Here is a 16,300-nt window from a genome sequence, read left to right as displayed (position 1 = left end):
TGTGGGGCTCGGTTTTTTGGGGGTGGGGGGGCGGGGGGGCTCAGATATGGAGGCAAATGGGAGCCAAGGCACCTCGGGCAGCGCCAACGACTCCCAGCACGACCCCGGGTAAGTTTCCAGCCGCTGCCCACCGCGCCGCCTCGGGCTCGCTCTCCTTGCAGCGGCGGGGACGGCGGTGCGCGGAGCCGGGCATCTCCCGCGCCCCCCCGCCCCTCCCGCGCACCCCCCCCGTGGAAGTTACACACCTTTGGATTGCATTTCGCCGTCACCTTCTCCCCCACCCCACCTCCCGGCTCTCGCTCGCTCGCTCCCCCCCGCTTTCCTTTTAGCTTTTGTAAGTTACACGTCAAAATGGCCGATCTGACATCGGTGCTCACTTCTGTTATGTTTTCTCCCTCTAGTAAAATGTTTATCGGTGGACTGAGCTGGCAGACCTCACCAGGTAAGGGAGGGAGGGGGGGACGTCTGGGTCCCCCCCTTCTTGGCTTCTTTATTGCTCTTTGTTATCCCGGTGTAGGAGCCCCCCCCGCCATTGGCTCCCCACTTCTCCTGTGCAAGGTTATTTTTTTAAATAGCAAATCCTTTCCGAGCCCTCTACGCGACCTCTGTTGCCGAATTTCCCCCGCGTGTGCAAAAAATGCAAAAACAAAACAGAATAACAACAGAAAACTACTTTTGGTTTTTGTCCTTGATCAAAATTTGCATTGCTTTTTTTTTTTTCCACACCTTCTCCCCCCCCCCCCATCTCTCTCTTTCTCTCTCTACAGATAGCCTTAGAGACTATTTTAGCAAATTTGGAGAAATTAGAGAATGTATGGTCATGAGAGATCCCACTACGAAACGCTCCAGGTAAACCATTCTCTTCTGGATTTTGTCTTTATTTTAGAACAAAGTTTAAGTGTTATTTTTGGAGGTGTCTTCGGAAGTAGCTAAGCGGATTTAGAATGGGGCTCAGGCATGTGGCTAGTTTCGAACGTCGCTCTGTTCCACCCCCCCCCCACGCCCGCCCCCATAACACGAAAGGTTATTGTTAATTGGGGCTGAACTCTGGATACAGAGATGCCCATCTCTCTGCTTTAAGTCCTTTTCCCGTCGCTTCTTTTTCTCCTGTTTAAAATGACATTCAGCTTCATTCACTTTCTACATAGTTTTTTTTTTTTTAATGTATGCTTTCCCCATACTCCCAGCTCCCTAAACTCTTCAGCCCCTTTTAGAAAGCTGGATGAATCTCTTCTGAGCGCCGGGTTTTCTTCGGAATAAAACAAAGCGTTAAGAAAGGGAAGGGGAGGAGGAGAGGAGACTGAGGTGGCGAAAGAGTGGAGACACCAGCATTTTCCAAGTTACCTCCACCCGCCCTGCCCCCGTTCCACTTCCCCGGTTAACCTTGATGTGTTTTCTTGCGAGGCGGAGGGGGCTTGAGGGAGGGCTGTGGGCCGCGGGGGTGCGAGGGGGCAACTTTGGCTCTCTGTTCTGCAGGAGGGCTCACTCCTTGTTGCTTTCAATGGTGTCACATTTTCTTGTTTGTTTTTCTCCCTCTTTGTCTCATTTCAGAGGCTTCGGTTTCGTCACGTTCGCAGACCCAGCAAGTGTAGATAAAGTATTAGGTCAGCCCCACCATGAGTTAGATTCCAAGACGGTAGGTTGCTTTCTGTCGTTGTTGTTGTTCGCCCCTGTTCAGGACCCATCTGGGCACTGACAGCCCCATTTAAAGGGACCGTGCTTTCTTTTGCTTCTGTGCTGAGAACTGGGTAGTGATAAGCAGGGCTCGAGAGTTGGCTCTAAAGTTTGCTGCCATGGCTGGGTTTGGGGTTTTCTGTTTAGAGCCTGTCCCACTGCAGCTCCAGATGCTGCCCAGCGTAGGCCTGGGGGAGGGGTCTGCGCGGGGAGAGGCTATCTACGGGGCCCAGGGACCATGCAAGGAAACTGCACCACAGAGCAAAGGCAACTTTTCTTTGTCAGCCGAGCACAGCACGCGTTACCAACTGTGGCTGTGGGAATTGGCTTTTAGAAGGCACAGCCCGCTTCGTGGCCAGCTGGGAGGGACTGGGGCCGGGAGGAGGGAGGAAGGCGAGGGGGCGCTAATCCCAGGTCCAGGCAACAGGTTTCTCCTGGGGCACCTCGGATTTGGAATGTGGTTTGAGAAGGGAAGGAGACCCCCCAGAGCCACGCTGGGTGACTCCAGTGGGTGACTCCAGATGGAGTGAAATCTAACACTGATAAGGCCTTGGGTTTCCAAGTGATTTGGTTTTGCTTTTTTCCCTCAGATCCTTTATTTTTTGAGTGTGGGTACTTTTATAGCATTAGAAGGTTTCAGAGACTCCTTCGGAGAGGGGGGAAAAGTCTCTAGATAGAGATTAGAGAAGAAGGGAAGAAAGATATTAGTACGGTCATGGGGGGGGGGCGGACAGCTTGTAGTGTTTTATTTAGACCCCTGTGTTGGCTTTATGGCTCTCCCTTCCCTTTATGCCTGTTAGAATCTCCCTACAGTTTTTATACATCCGCCAAAGCAGGGGCCCCGAGGTGACATTGGGATGCAGTGCTGGGCTGCTTGGGACTGTGGTAGGTGGTGGGGCAAGGCAAAGGACCAGGGTCTAGTCCCAGCTGCCCTTTATGAATTTGGCCAAGTTGTTCCCTGCCTCGGCGGGGCCTCAGTTTCCTTTTCTGTAAAATACAGGAGTGGAACAGGGTGATCTTCCAAGCCCCTTTTGGCTTTAACATTGAGGGGAAGGGAAAAATGGGAAAGAAACCTGGCCACCTTTGGTGCACGTGAACTTATTTTGCAAATTCACCCTGTCTCTCTGATCAGAGGTCAGGTGCATGTTCCCTAGCCCCCAAGAGAGGACCCCAGGCACTTTAAGTTGCTTTATCAATTGTGCTGGACTTGCCATAGCTTTTGCAGCCCAGCCTTTTTGCGCTTTTAGATAATTTAATTTTAGGGACAGTCATTTGTAGGGTGATAATGGATGTCTGAGGAATGTGTTTTTCCCCTTGACTTCTTTTTTTTTTTTTTTTTTTTTTTTAAAGATTTTATTTATTTATTTGAGAGAGAGAGAATGAGAGAGAGCACATGAGAGGGGGGGAGGGTCAGAGGGAGAAGCAGACTCCCTGCCAAGCAGGGAGCCCGATGCGGGACTCGATCCAGGGACTCCAGGATCATGACCTGAGCCGAAGGCAGTCGCTTAACCAACTGAGCCACCCAGGCGCCCTCCCCTTGACTTCTTGGTCAGACGTTTCAAGAAGCTAGCAAAATTAAAGAGGAAAATATTTCAAGGCAAATTCAGGAATTTATTATTCACTCCGTCTCCCCACCCTGGGTAGGAGAAATAGTATGTGGTTTCTCTGGTGCTGGTGGGTCATAGTCCTCAGTATCAGGTGCAAAACGTGCGGTTTTCCCTCCCTAATTGTTTGTGGATATGTTTTGGTCACTATTATTTAGTATTACCTAGATTTTGACTTTGTTTCAACGTTCAGTGCAGGAGGCAGAAGCGGTTGGTTTATTGACATGGAAACGAGGATCTTGTTTACCGTTACCTTAAAAGCTTTGTTTAGGTAACGGCCATTCACATCCAAAATAGTACCCTAGTCTTTTCCTAGAGGATTTGTAGCTACAGTAAGTAGAGCTGTACCTAACTAACTAATGTTTTAATTTTTGGTAGTTTTCTTTTTTGTTTGTTTTTAAAAAAAAAATAGTTGACAGGGATGTGCAAAAGGTTGGGATTTGCCATACTTACCTTGACCTGTCCTCTCCTTTGGAGATTTCAGCGTGTAAACTTTGCACACCGAAGAACGCACCTGGTGGTGTGACACGCTGTTATCACAAACCCACCATCCAGGAATTCTGAATTGGCTTTGAGTTTTGTAATTTTAGATATTTTTTGAGTGTTCCACTTTCTTCAGGGCTTCCTATCCCTCCCCCCCAGCTCCTGGTCTCTCTCCCGACATGTCCCTCACCTTTTACTCCACAAACAAGGTGACTTCTTACTGCAGTTGTGTGCTGGTCAGCTCAAAAGCCGTATTCTGGGGGGAGTGTTTATAAAAAGACACATCTGTCTTCTGTTTGGTCAACAGAATGGAAAATCCACACCTGTTGTATCTCTCTTGTAGACAGCTCTAGTCAGTGCTGAGTACACCTGTAGATGCGGTAATGTTAATCTTGATGAGAGGTTAGTTTCCTAGATCAGAGATTTTTGTCTATTTTAGTTTTTGAAAAGTAATCCCTCATTTCTCAGGTGATGTTTAAAGGTAAAAAAACATGCTGTGGACTTTGATTAGGTCTTCAAACCACCTTAAGACAAGTGGTAAATCTTTGTCTTACCAGCTGGGGTGTCCTAAGGGATGTAGGTCTGGGCACAAGAACTCTCTGGTGTGCCTTGCCCCCCCGCCCCCCACTCTGTGCTTTATCCCACAGCCTTACTCTTTTTGCTGCCCCACAGCAGAACTGAAAACAAGGTTCAGGTTTACATTTTAAAAGGGGAAAATTGTATTATGAAAGCCAGAGCCTATAAATAAGTGACTTGTAGCAATATTCTGTGCTGAGTTTTACCCAAAGATTTGTTAACATTTAGAAGTCTAATGAAAACCAATAATGGGGATTTTTAAAATTCTTTCCCTCCCCATATTTTCTGTCCAACAATTTCCCCCACCTCGGATCAGCCTATTCGATTCAAATACTTCCATGGGAATTGTTTTGAGTTTTAAAGCCATTCCCCTTTTGAGAATCATGTGTTCTGCTGAGTGTCTGATCTGGGGGTGGAGGATGTTTTTCCATTCTGATTGGGGTTGGGGTAGGAAGAATACCCTAATTGTTACAGTAGATTCCGATTTCCTTTTTTCAGTAATTTTTTCTTTTTTTTTTTACCCTCTCCCCATGATGACCTTACTTTTGTAATTTGGGTTTAGGTTGCTGATAGATTTCTACCCTCTGTGATTTTTAAAATCCGGGTAGTTTTAGTGGATGTGTTTCCTTTTATTTTATTGTAGTATTATTATTATTATTATTTAAGAACTGGGTTAGGTTCCGTAGCTTTTGACACCTGCTTCTTCTTGTGGTCTAACTACAGAATGAACTGTCTTTTTGGCTAACTCAGGTAACTGTACTTTTGCCAACACGAATGAATGAACTCAAGCCATAGTGTTGGATGTCCATGGGGAGTTTTTGGATGTTGATGATTTAAAAAATTTTTGGAATCCCCTTTTCCACCTGCCTTGTTTAGTTATCATTGGGGAGAAGATCTCCTATCCAGTTACCGACTGCTGAAAAATTCTTATGTTTAATTTTTCAAGTTACGATTTTTTTTTTTCAGGGATGATGGTCCCATCTTTTCTCCCAGTCATGCATTGCAAATTAGATGCAGGTACCATTCAATGTCCAGTGTCTGCAGAAGAGAAGCCCTTGCTTAGATAAGAACATGTGAGATCTGATTTATTAAGAACATCATACGTTGAAATACATGGTAGGACATTTTAGAGAGGCTCCTTTATTTGTTACATTGTGGGAGGGATGAGTAAAGTTTGGATCAAAGTTTAAGGAACTTTTGAGTTGCCTGAGAAGTTACTAAAAGCTGGGTTATAAGCCTGAGAAATGAGTGATTAATAATTAGGTGATTAATCATAATTTTTTCTCCCTCTCCTCCAAATACTGGAATTAACTCTTACTTTCCCATTTCCCCCCCCTAGATTGACCCCAAAGTTGCATTTCCTCGTCGGGCGCAACCCAAGGTAAGTAGGAGAATCAGTAATAGGATTTTAGCACTCAGAGATGGTTGCCAAGGATTTTGAATTTCAAACAGAGTACTGGCAATCAAGTGTTGAAACCTGGTGCCTTCAGGTACCTTCAGGGTATCAGCATGTGGCTGTGAGAGTCCAGGCCAGGCAAGGAGCTCCGCAAGATAATCGCCTGCATCTGCAATTTAGCCATCCCGAGGTGGGTTCTGAGCATCCAACAGGGGGCAGGGGCAAGCCTGATCCTTCGTGGCAGGACAGAGCTCCGTCTGTTGCAATATTTATGCAAATGTTCTATTTACTTTGTAAGCGTTGCCAAGATCCTATCAGGAAAACTTGGACATTTCCTTGTGACTGTCTTTTGGAGGGTTCTCTTTTGAGGCCCTTACAACTTGGAGTTTATGGAGAGGAGCAGAATTTGAGTAAACAGCTTGTCTTTCCTTGGAGAAACGACTTCGTAGACCCATAAAGCCCTGAATCTGACAGAGGAGGCATTGGATGTCTTGGTTTCAGGTTGGTGGGATCAATCAGGGCACATTTTCAAGTGCTGGGGCCTGGGGGAGAAGCTCTGAGTCTGTTATAACCTTGGAGGAGTGGTACTACAAGATTTGCTTAGAGGGTCGAGATCGGCCTTCACTCTTTCACAAGTGTGTGGCTAACAGTTTTCGCTGAGCTTGCCAGCTGTGGGGATGAGAACAGAGCTACCTGGAACCGAGGGTGAAATTTATGGGCTTAACATGTTAAAATCACACGTTTTAATTATACTTTTTTCCTCCCTATGTAATATTGAGAGGTAGACTTTTCCTGTAGCTCGTGGCCTTGGCATTCTTTTAGGGAAGGGGGGAAAAGGTGAAGCGTCCGATTACAGGTCATAAAGGGAAAGAGTTGTTGCTTTTGCAAATTCCATTTATTTCTTCAAGCATAGTCTCCCACAGGTGGAACCTTTTAATTGTGTAAGGGGAGGGATGAAGCACTTTAATGAAGAAAAACTTGGCACTTGTGGATGACATTTCGAGAATTTCAGGTCTGGAGCCTGCCATGTGATCCATCCTTCCTTCCTTTTTTTTTCCCCCCATGTAATTTTTCTTTTCCTTTCTTTTCTTTCAAAGGAAACACAAATCTCTTAAGTAAATAGAGCAAAAATACTTTCTTAAGGCATTTTTTTTCCCCTAATGATTAAGCAAATAATAGGAATCAATGAACCGAAGAGGTTAGATTATTTCTGTACTGAACACAAACTTTCGGACTGCTAACTGTGTAAAGGTTGCTTTTCAAACTGTGTGTGATCCTTGACATTTCAGAGGCTTTCCAGAATTAGCAGTATTTCCTGGGTTTGGAAGAATTGCTGTTTCTTCCGTAAGTGTGAATCTTCAAATTTCCAGGTTAGTCATTTGATCACCCAGAACTAGGATCAGATTAACCTAGAGGGAAACTGGAAAAATCCCTGACTTGGTCAAACCATGGGTTTGACCTGTTTTCTCTTCCCTCTTGTTGCCCACCCCTCACTCCCACCACTTTTTTTTTTTTTTTTAAACCAGGAAAGCTGTATTTCATTTTAACATACTCTGGCATTTGGTTTTTCGGTGATGCATTCAACTTGAAAACGAGATACACTATTTCTCGAACTTGTCAAAGTGTGCACCTCCCCTCCCCCCCCCCCCAACCTGGAGTCTGGGATGTTTTAGGTGGATTGTCAGACTTTTAGATGTGAGCAAATATTATACCAGTTGGGGGAGGACATCTTTCTGTGGAGTTCTAGAGATTGCATAACAATACCTTGCTTTTTATGGCACCCTTTCCCAAGGACTTTCCTATCTGTTATCTCCATCTGCATCTCAGGTCCCAAGACACTGAGCAAACCACCTCTCCCGGCCCGTTTGCTCTTCTGTAAAAGGTGAGTGATGGGGGTAGCTCCCTCACAAGGTTGCTGTGGAGAATGAAAGAGCCCGGCACGGGGTGAGGGCCTCATCCATCCTCATCGTCTCGTCACCATTATCATTATTTTTGTTGGTTTAATCATCTTTCTTTTTGTTATTTTCAAGCGCAGCAGCTTGGGTTCGGCTCCCGGCTCTGCCCCTCATTCGCTGCGTGGATGTGGGCAAATCGTTTGGTTTCTTGGAATCTCATATACTCCATCTTACTGGGTTTTTTTGCAGATTAAATAAATTAATAAAGGTAAAGTGCTTTAAAAAAAAAAAAAAAAAGACCTGGCGCGTGGTAATACCATATGTATTACCTGCTGTTTTCACTGTTAATTTTGTTAGGCTCTCATACCAGTCGCCAAGAGAGGTCTAGTGATCATAATGATGTTCATTGAATTTATGTGCCAGGCACTGTTGTAGGGTCCTTACGTGTATCAACTCATCCAGTCTTCGCCTGTGTCCTGAGAGGTGGGCACTAGGATTATGTCCAATCTATAGATGAGAAAACCGAGGCACACATGGGCTGAGAAGTGGGGTACGGGCAGCCTAGCTCCAGAACCGGGCCCCTGCCCGGTGAGCTATCCTGTGGCGGGATCTAGGGGTATCACCTGTCCGTTCGGGCGGAGGACGCAGCGCAGGGTGGTGGTCAGGCTGTGAGGAGCAGAACCGTAGCCAGCGTGCGTGGACTTTGAAGGTCCCTGGTTGGGTGATTCACCCAGCCCCCGTGATGTCATCCCGTGGGGTGACTCTGGCTGGCCGTGTGGAGGGGCACCCTTTCACAGGGCTCTGGGCTTTGCTCAGCTCCAGGGAAGCGGCTGGGGAATTGGCGAGGTGTGTGCTGGTTGGGAGTTGGGGCAGGATGGGGAGAAAGTGCCTTTCTTGTCAACGGTTATTTTCTGATAGAATTTGAGCCCGGCCACGGGGATTTCAGACTGAAGTTAGTGTTGGAGGCCAAACTCCGGCTGGCAGGGAGTCTAGGAGTTTAAGTCACCCTTATTTATTTTTTGTTTATCTCCCTTCAGTAAAACTTCTGTGTGTGGACGTGTCGGGGTCCCGGTGCGAGGTGAACGGCGCCCCTCCTCGGGGGCTGGGTGAGGAGCTTGTCAATGATACAGCGTGGGTTTCAGTTAAAATGCATTTCTCTGCTTTCTGGCCGTCTCTCTTTGCTAGCACTCACCAGAGAAATATTCGTGGAGGTGTTAAAACAAAACTAGTGGAAAGAAACTGTAACTTAATACGAAAGCAAAGCCATGGCAGTGAGGAGCAGATTTCATATTAGTACTGTCATAATATTCTTTAATGTATCATATAAATAAAAATCCGTTTTGACCAGAATTTTAATGAGCGATCCGAAGGAAGGGCTTTGAATCCTGCAGTTCATTCATCCCCCTTTGCGATGTAAATGTTCACCTCTCAAGTGAAGTATAATGGGGCTTTATTAACTAGTCGAGGGGCGACTCTTTGGAGACTAGTGGCCGTTAATTAGCAAAGTACATTTTGATCAGAAGACGATGGGTCCGTTCTGTGCCTTCCTATTTCGCTGGATGATTATTTCATTTTGTAAAATATGTAAGAGTTTCTTCCCCTCTGTCTTTTAAAAAATTAAAATGGTCGTGCTATTCTAAAAAAGATGACTTAATTTGAAGCCGTTGGAGGAACGGGCATGATTGGGATCAATCATGTCATATCATTTTGTCAGTCCCTTTGGGCAGAAGCGTTGGCTGCCTGCAAGAGTTTTGCTCAAGCTCGTGGGTTCTTCTTCTCGTGCGGAAAAACCAAGAGGCTGTCGAACCTCTTAGGGGCACGGGCGAGTCTGGGTGTAACTCCCCATCTGCCCTACTTATCCTCATGTGTCATAAAGCCTTCTCTGCTCCCCAGGTTGCCATTTTCCTCCTTACGTGTCAGAGGCCAGAACCTTATCTGTTGATCGATGGAGATCTCATTTCTTCAGCCTATTTCCAGTTGCATCACTGGCAGCTGGGTGACCATGGGCACCCCACGTGGGCCCCTCTACGCCTCAGTTTCTTCCTCTTTAAAACAGGGGTGTAGTGCCCAACATGGGGTGGTTTTCAGCGTGAATGCAGAGCTCTTTGCTGGGAGCCTGGCACAAGGTGGTGCCAGCAGGTGTCCGCTGGTATCATTATTATAGAATTATTTATTATTACTACCATTTTTAAGTCCTCTCCGCGCCCGACGTGGGGCCCGAACCCACAACCCCAAGATCAAGAGTCACGTGCTCTAAGCCATGGAGCCAGCCAGGCGCCCCATTATCGAATTATCTTTGTCGAATAAGAAAAGCTACAATGGAAAATGACGCAAGAACAATCCTGACTGGAACGTAAGCCCCCTGCCTGCTGACATCGCGGGATGCTGACCTCGGTGCTCCACATGAATCCAGCCCACCTTTTTCAGGGCGGAGGCAGCTGACACGCGGGGAAGTTAGGTTGGCAGCGCCAGGGCACACAGCTAAGTTGTGGCAAGGGTGAGCGAAGCCAGGTTTTCCTGCTCCTGTCTCGTGCACTGATGAGGCTCCGGGGCCTGGAAGGTTCTCTGTTACGCATGCATCCGTCCAGATGGGTGCAGCACAGCACGAGCGTTTTACACAGGCCCCTCCTATTCCGGGGAGTGGTTTCTTGGCAGCTTCTCAAGGGCGGCCGAGGGGTGAGTTCTCGGCATCTGGCCTTCCCCTGCTGCGGTGGGTCGGGTCATTCTAGCTTCGTGCCATCCCGGATGATCTGCGGCGGTCACCTCGCCGGCCACAGTTACCCAGCCTGCCGGTGGGTTTCTGGTTCCCAGCGGGGACGTGGTGGTGTGTCTGCAGCCTTGTCCACAACCTCGAGGACCCTGGGGGATTAGTGGCTTAGCCGCTTTCTTGTCGGGGAGCGCGGCTCCTTCCTGCGTTCCGGTCAGCAGCAGGTGTCCGCTCAGGAGGAGGGGCGCCCCATCCTACAAATGTCCTTTCCCGAGATTCTGCCTTGCCTTGCATGCTTTCCTTTCAGCGTTAAGGTCAGTCTGCCGAGAAGCCGGAGCTCCTCTGTTCTATGTCAGATGTCTTTGGCGGGCAGGTGAGACCCCTCCGCCCCTGCAAGAAGAGAGGAGGAGGGAGGCACTCTCTGAGGAACCAGCCGACCCTCTTGGGTGCCCCCTGAGGTGGCATCCGTTCTTCCTGTCCTTTTGTGTTTTTAAACCTGAACGTTCTCTGGCCGGAAGTCCCAGGAATCCAAAAGGGAGATGTAGTTCATCATCTCTGTTTGCTTGTTTGATCTGGTGTGTTCACTGAATAAGAGCTTGTTTGATTGTTTTTAATTGCTGACTCTGTGCACCCACTTTTGGGGGGGATTCAGGAAACCCTCCATGCCCACCAAAGTCTGAGCTTCTTAGCCAGGTAGCTGGGGTCGTTCAAGATCTGTACAAGGCGTGTCTTCTTCCAGCTTACTTCTCAACTCTTCTCCCTTTTGCTGCCTTGAAATTGCACGTTCCCCCTTCTCGGAGTAGCTGCCCTTTTGTGCATCCCTACCTGCACTGTCCTTGCTGCTCTGGCCTGTGTACCACACGCCTCTCTTTCAAAGCCCGACTTGGGTTACCTTTTCCACAGAGCTGTTTCTGCTCTCTCTTCCATGTAGTACTTCTTTCTCTGGATTTCCTTAGCGTTTTACCTTTTCTCTGGTTATGGCAAACTGTAATAATATAATAACAGTAATAATAAGTTAGCAAATAATAAACAATAATAAATTTGCAAAAAATTATTGACACACTCATTAGGCATTGTGCTGGGCACAGACTCATTTATTTATTCACCAAACATCACTGAGCATCTCTGGTGTGCCAGGCCTGTGTGAGGTTCTGGGGACGGCGTGGAGAATAAGACCAGAAAGTCCCTGCCCTCGTGGGGCTTTCACTCTACGGGGGCCGATAAGTAATGAGCAAGTGAATGAGGACCTAACATGCTGACAGGTGTGCAGCCACAGTAGGGTAAGAGTGAGGGTCGGCGGGGGCAGAGCCTGCATCTTCCGTGCGTTCACTTGCCGTTCTCGGCCTTTGGGCAATTATTTACCAAGTTTCTGCTTAGCATCAGGAACTGTGTTAGGAACTTTGTTCTGAGTTTTATGGCTATTTAGGTTCATGCCTTATTGTCTGCACTGGACAATGAATTCTGAGGACACAAACATGTTTTATTAATTGCAAAAAAACAAACCTTAGCTTTTGCTGCCGCTCTTTCGCACACCATCAGCCTCCACGTAGGTGGAATGAATGCAAAACGGCAAAGGTGACACGGTTCTTGTTTTCAAGGGTCTTAGCTCTTCTGGTTGGGAGGACGGCTGCTACCTGTGGTACGGGAGAGGGTGTGAGAAACACGGCAGAGCAGCAGGAACGGTCTTCAGAGGAAGGAAGAGCTAAGATAGCTTCTCAGAGGAGGTGGTCTTTGCCCCAGATCCTGAGGAACAGGAAGGAGGGAAGAATGGCAGGAATGCGAGGGGCTAGGAGAGGTCAGTGGGCCGCTGCAGCGAAGGGCGTGTGTTGCACGGTGCTCGGGGTGGAGGCGTGGAGAGCAGGCTGGGGCCAGGTTGGGTTGCCTTGAGTGCCAGGCAAAGCAAACGAGTCTGGGCTTTATTTGGCATGTGCTGGGGAACCTGTTTTGTGTGTGCACGATCACGGAGATGCCCCGTACAATGTTCTGAGCTCTTTTGGATCAGTCTGGAAGCTGGGGATAGGACTGTGGCTGGTGTGGTTTCATGGAGACCCTCCCACCCTGGATCTGTGCCTTCTGCGTCATTCATACTGTGTTCTCTCTGGCTGCTGAGCCTTCTCTAGGAGTGATGTTCTTGGCAGATACCACCCCTGCCCTTTGGGGTGTGCGGCAACCGCGAAGAGCTCTGTCCTTCTCTTGCTTCTATGTTTTCCCTTCCTCTCCTCTTTACCTTCTTAACTAGGGGCCATGATAGAGACGAAATCCCAAAGTTCTATACTCTGTCCTCGTCTAAGCCGTGTTGTTGACCTTGCTGTGTGTAGACAACGAGATGTCATTTCTTGGTGCGGAAATCACAGATTGTCTGTGTACCACCAGGGTGTGTGCCCTGGGGCTCAGACCTCTGAAGCCTGTGCCTTCAGAGGTCTGCTTGGGGTCACCTTTCTCTCAGAGTGGCTGCCTGGTGTGAGGAACATGAGATTTTGGAATCATGACCTGTGCCTACCGTGTGATACGAGAGGTGTGAGCAAGTGTGGGCTGGGGCCTGAGCACCTCGTGGTACATGGTAGGGGCCCAGGCTCTAGGGCGGTTGGTCCCGCTGGGGCAGGTGTCCCACTGGGTCCCACGTATACAACAAGCTATCTCTGTTTTCTCTCTCTTTCAAGGGTAGATAACATCAAGTTCCCAGGGATCTGGGAAGTTATTCCCAGGGTGTGTGTCCACCTGTTGTACTTTATTTTATTTTGAGACCCTCAGTGATGAAGAAGAAAAATCCTAACCCAAAATAATGGCTGTTACTTGTTGTGAGTCAGTATGTTCGAGGCACTGTGCTAAGCCTCTGTATGATTAATCTCCTTTAACTTCATCCTGACACCAGTCCTTTGCAGTGCTTCGTGTTTTCTCTGCCTTGCAGAATGGTAAACCGAGGCCCAGGGAGGGTAAGCAGCTTTCCTGGGGCCGTACTCCTAGGAAGGGTCAGTGTTGGCCTTTGGACCAAAGTCTGTCTGAATTCCAAGTCTCAGCTCTCTTAACCACAAAGCCCCGCTGCATCCAATAAAATCTACCCCCGCTGTGGGTAGATTTTTAGGTTCGCGTGCTTTGCCCGACTGCTGTAAAGTGCTCAGGCCGAGGAATAGGAATAGATTTTGGTGTAGTCTGGCCAGGAAGCTTCAGTTTAGTTTCCATTGCTTACCAAGAAGGTAAGAACCTTCTTGGCACAGTTGAATGCCACTTCCCAGCTAGGGAATTGTGGACAAATCGTTTAATGGTGTTGTGCCTCTATTTCTTCACCTGTAAAATGGGGGTTTTCACAGCATTTCCATCCTAGATTTGTTCAGGAGATTAAATGGGTTATTGCACACGAAGGGCCTACGATGACCCAGTATAAGCATTGGTTGTCTGTTACTGTTCCCAAAGATGGCACTGGCTAGATCGTACGAGGACCTTACCTAGCGGCTTGTGGGTACTGTTGTCCTTCCTAGGGGTGATGGATAGAATAGCACGTTGAGATTCGGGAAATGGTATGTCCAGTGGCTGGGTCTGCTCCCAGGGTCCTGGCTCTTGAAGGGGAGATAGCATGCGTCCTTCATCTTGGGGTTGCTTGGTGGGCATGGGGAATGCATTTCCTTTTCTGTATCTGATAGCTGTGTTTTTAATGCCTTTGAGAGTGAAGTCCTGGGGAGCAGCTAGGGGACAGCTAAGACACTGCTGTGTGAGAGGTCTCCCCGTGAGCCTTCTCTCTCCCAGGCCTGGTCTTTATCTGCCTGGGGGTAGTTCCACCAATGACTGATCTGAAAGCATCGCATTCATTTATTTGTCACTGACTGTGACAGGCAAGTTAATGCTAATGGATTCTTTTTTTAGCCTGTTGTCTGGGATGAGTTTCTCCCAAATGTCCTGAAATCTAAGGCATTAGGGGAATGTGTAACTTTTATGGCAAGGGAGGATTTAAAAGATAAATAGGGTTTTGTGTGCAAGGGTCTTAAATTTAGGTTAGGGGCGAGAGCGGCCAAGGAGGGGATGTTGGGGCCAGCCCAGAATCTTCTTTTTAAGAAATCCATTCGGAGCTCTAAATTGCTGCTTCTGTTTCAATTATGTGACAATTTCAAGGGTTTAGAAAAATCTAATAAAATGGTCTTGATGATGCATTCTGGGGAGAGAGTGCTTTAGAAGATCCAGGAGAATAAATTCCTTGGGGTCAAGAGATTCTCATTCCTGCCACCTCGGGCCTTCTTTCATCGGGGGTTTTTACATTTTTATTGTTTTGAAGGACAGAAAACGGAGTTGGAATGTATTCAGGGCTTCATCCATATCCTCCACCGAAATGAATTATTCTCTTTGGGCAATTGCAGGTAGACGGGCCATAGTGATCACTAGCTCTTTTTTTTCCTTTTTGTTCTTCTTTTCTTTCTCTCTCTCTCTCTTTTTTTTTTTTTTAGCTGCCATGTTGTAAATGACTTTCAGAGCACGGTTTGTGTGTGTAGTGATTTTGAATAAAGCAACCACAGAGAAAAAACTTGGAGGAGTGAGCAGAGAGGCCCTCTGGAAGTTTTTTCTCTTCTCCAGTCAAAGCTTTTGATAGTTTCCCAAGGAACAGAAGTTTATAATGGAAGCCGGCTTTGGGCTGCCCGCGGGAACGGCACGCAGAAAGACCTAGTGTAGCAAAACGCGATGCTGAGTGACATTAATGAGGTGGCCGCTCTGGTGGGAGGGAGGCAAGGAACCAGCAAAGCAGCGGTTCCCATGACTGGCTCTCGGCTGACTGTGTCTCCTTCTGCATGCTCGCGTGGGCGCGCGTGTGTGTGCGTGCACACGCTCTGTTTCCCAGGGCCCTGCGATCAAAGTTTTAACACCAAACCCTGCTCCATTGGCTTCGATACTCGCCATCCTAGGGAGGCCATGTGTGGCGGGTTCTCAAATTCCACCTACTGAAAAGTAAAGTTTTAAACCTGGAGGCGTTTTGCTTTACCTTCCGGGTCCCTGCAGGAGCCTGCATCACGGTGCTGGGCCACTGTTGGGAACACCAAAGCCAAGAGGGCGAAGGAAAGTCAGCATTCTCGTCCCAGAAATGGATTCTAGGGAGGCAGGAGGAGAAAACCTGTTCGCTCGTAACTTTACTTTCTTTTTCTAAAGCCCTAGCCTGATAACATTTCATATTGATGGTATAAATGGAACACTGCAACCACTACTTCTTAAATATTTTAGTGCCTTGGAATGTATTCTGTATTTCCATGTTGCTCTTGGGCAAGACTTTCCAGTTACTCAAGAAAAGCAGCCACATTTCAGGTAGATTACCTGGTCAGAAGGTGAGAAACCTGCCTTACCCAGCGGGACCTTGGGACTCTTGGTCTGTTGTCCACTCATTCCAGGAATGAAACTGCTCTCCTCTGCCTCATTCCTCAGCATGGCATTGGAGTGAGCATCCTGAGTATCCTGAACCGTCCTGGGCAGGTGTTTGAAAAACTGCTGCGAGATCTAAAGCAGAAAAGTTCGAGGGACGCTGGAGTGGGTGGGGTGGGTGGGGTGGGTGGAAACAGTGTGTATTTATTGATGCTCCCCTGGTTTATTTTTTTACCCCTTCAGTTCCGATCCCTCTGGGATCTCTCTCAAGTGTGTCCTTTTTGTAGTTAAAGGCAAACCAATAAACAAAAATGTTTAAACTTACACACATAATGCTTAATAAAAACCAGCCGGTAGTTCACCTTCTCTTTCACCCTGGGGGGAAAAAAAAGGATTGCATTAGGGGTGCTTGAGCCTAGGCAAAAACCGGGCTGTGAATCTCCACAAGACTGTTACATGTGTATGTTTCCTTTTCTGTTTTCAAAGCGGATAATTGGTTTTAGTAAGAACTTCTGACTTGATTAGGGGACCCTTAGGAAATTAAAGTGTGTTTGAATTTCACAAGTATAATTTTAATTATACAAATTTTGCGTTTTCCACTAGGGAGCTAGGTTCAGAACTTGTTTTCCTA

The 16,300-nt window shown here is 47.5% G+C and overlaps 1 protein-coding gene across 2 annotated transcripts in view; it reads left to right on the top strand.

The window, feature by feature from the left end:
* The first annotated feature begins 5 nt into the window (after positions 1–5).
* The window catches only part of MSI2 (musashi RNA binding protein 2), a 339,416-nt gene continuing 323,121 nt past the window's right edge, over positions 6–16,300 (top strand). For both annotated transcript variants that reach the window (XM_078064887.1, XM_036106012.2), the window contains exons 1-5: positions 6–108; positions 402–442; positions 768–849; positions 1,552–1,636; positions 5,677–5,718. In XM_078064887.1, the coding sequence (XP_077921013.1) occupies positions 47–108; positions 402–442; positions 768–849; positions 1,552–1,636; positions 5,677–5,718 (312 nt within the window). In that variant the 5' untranslated portion in view covers positions 6–46. The remainder of the gene's footprint in view (positions 109–401; positions 443–767; positions 850–1,551; positions 1,637–5,676; positions 5,719–16,300) is intronic.

The sequence above is a fragment of the Halichoerus grypus genome, chromosome 2 (assembly GCF_964656455.1).
Source record: "Halichoerus grypus chromosome 2, mHalGry1.hap1.1, whole genome shotgun sequence".
In the NCBI taxonomy this organism is placed as follows: Eukaryota; Metazoa; Chordata; class Mammalia; order Carnivora; family Phocidae; genus Halichoerus; species Halichoerus grypus.
The sequence above is the reverse complement of the archived record's forward strand: the minus strand, read 5'-3'. Positions and strand labels throughout refer to the sequence as shown.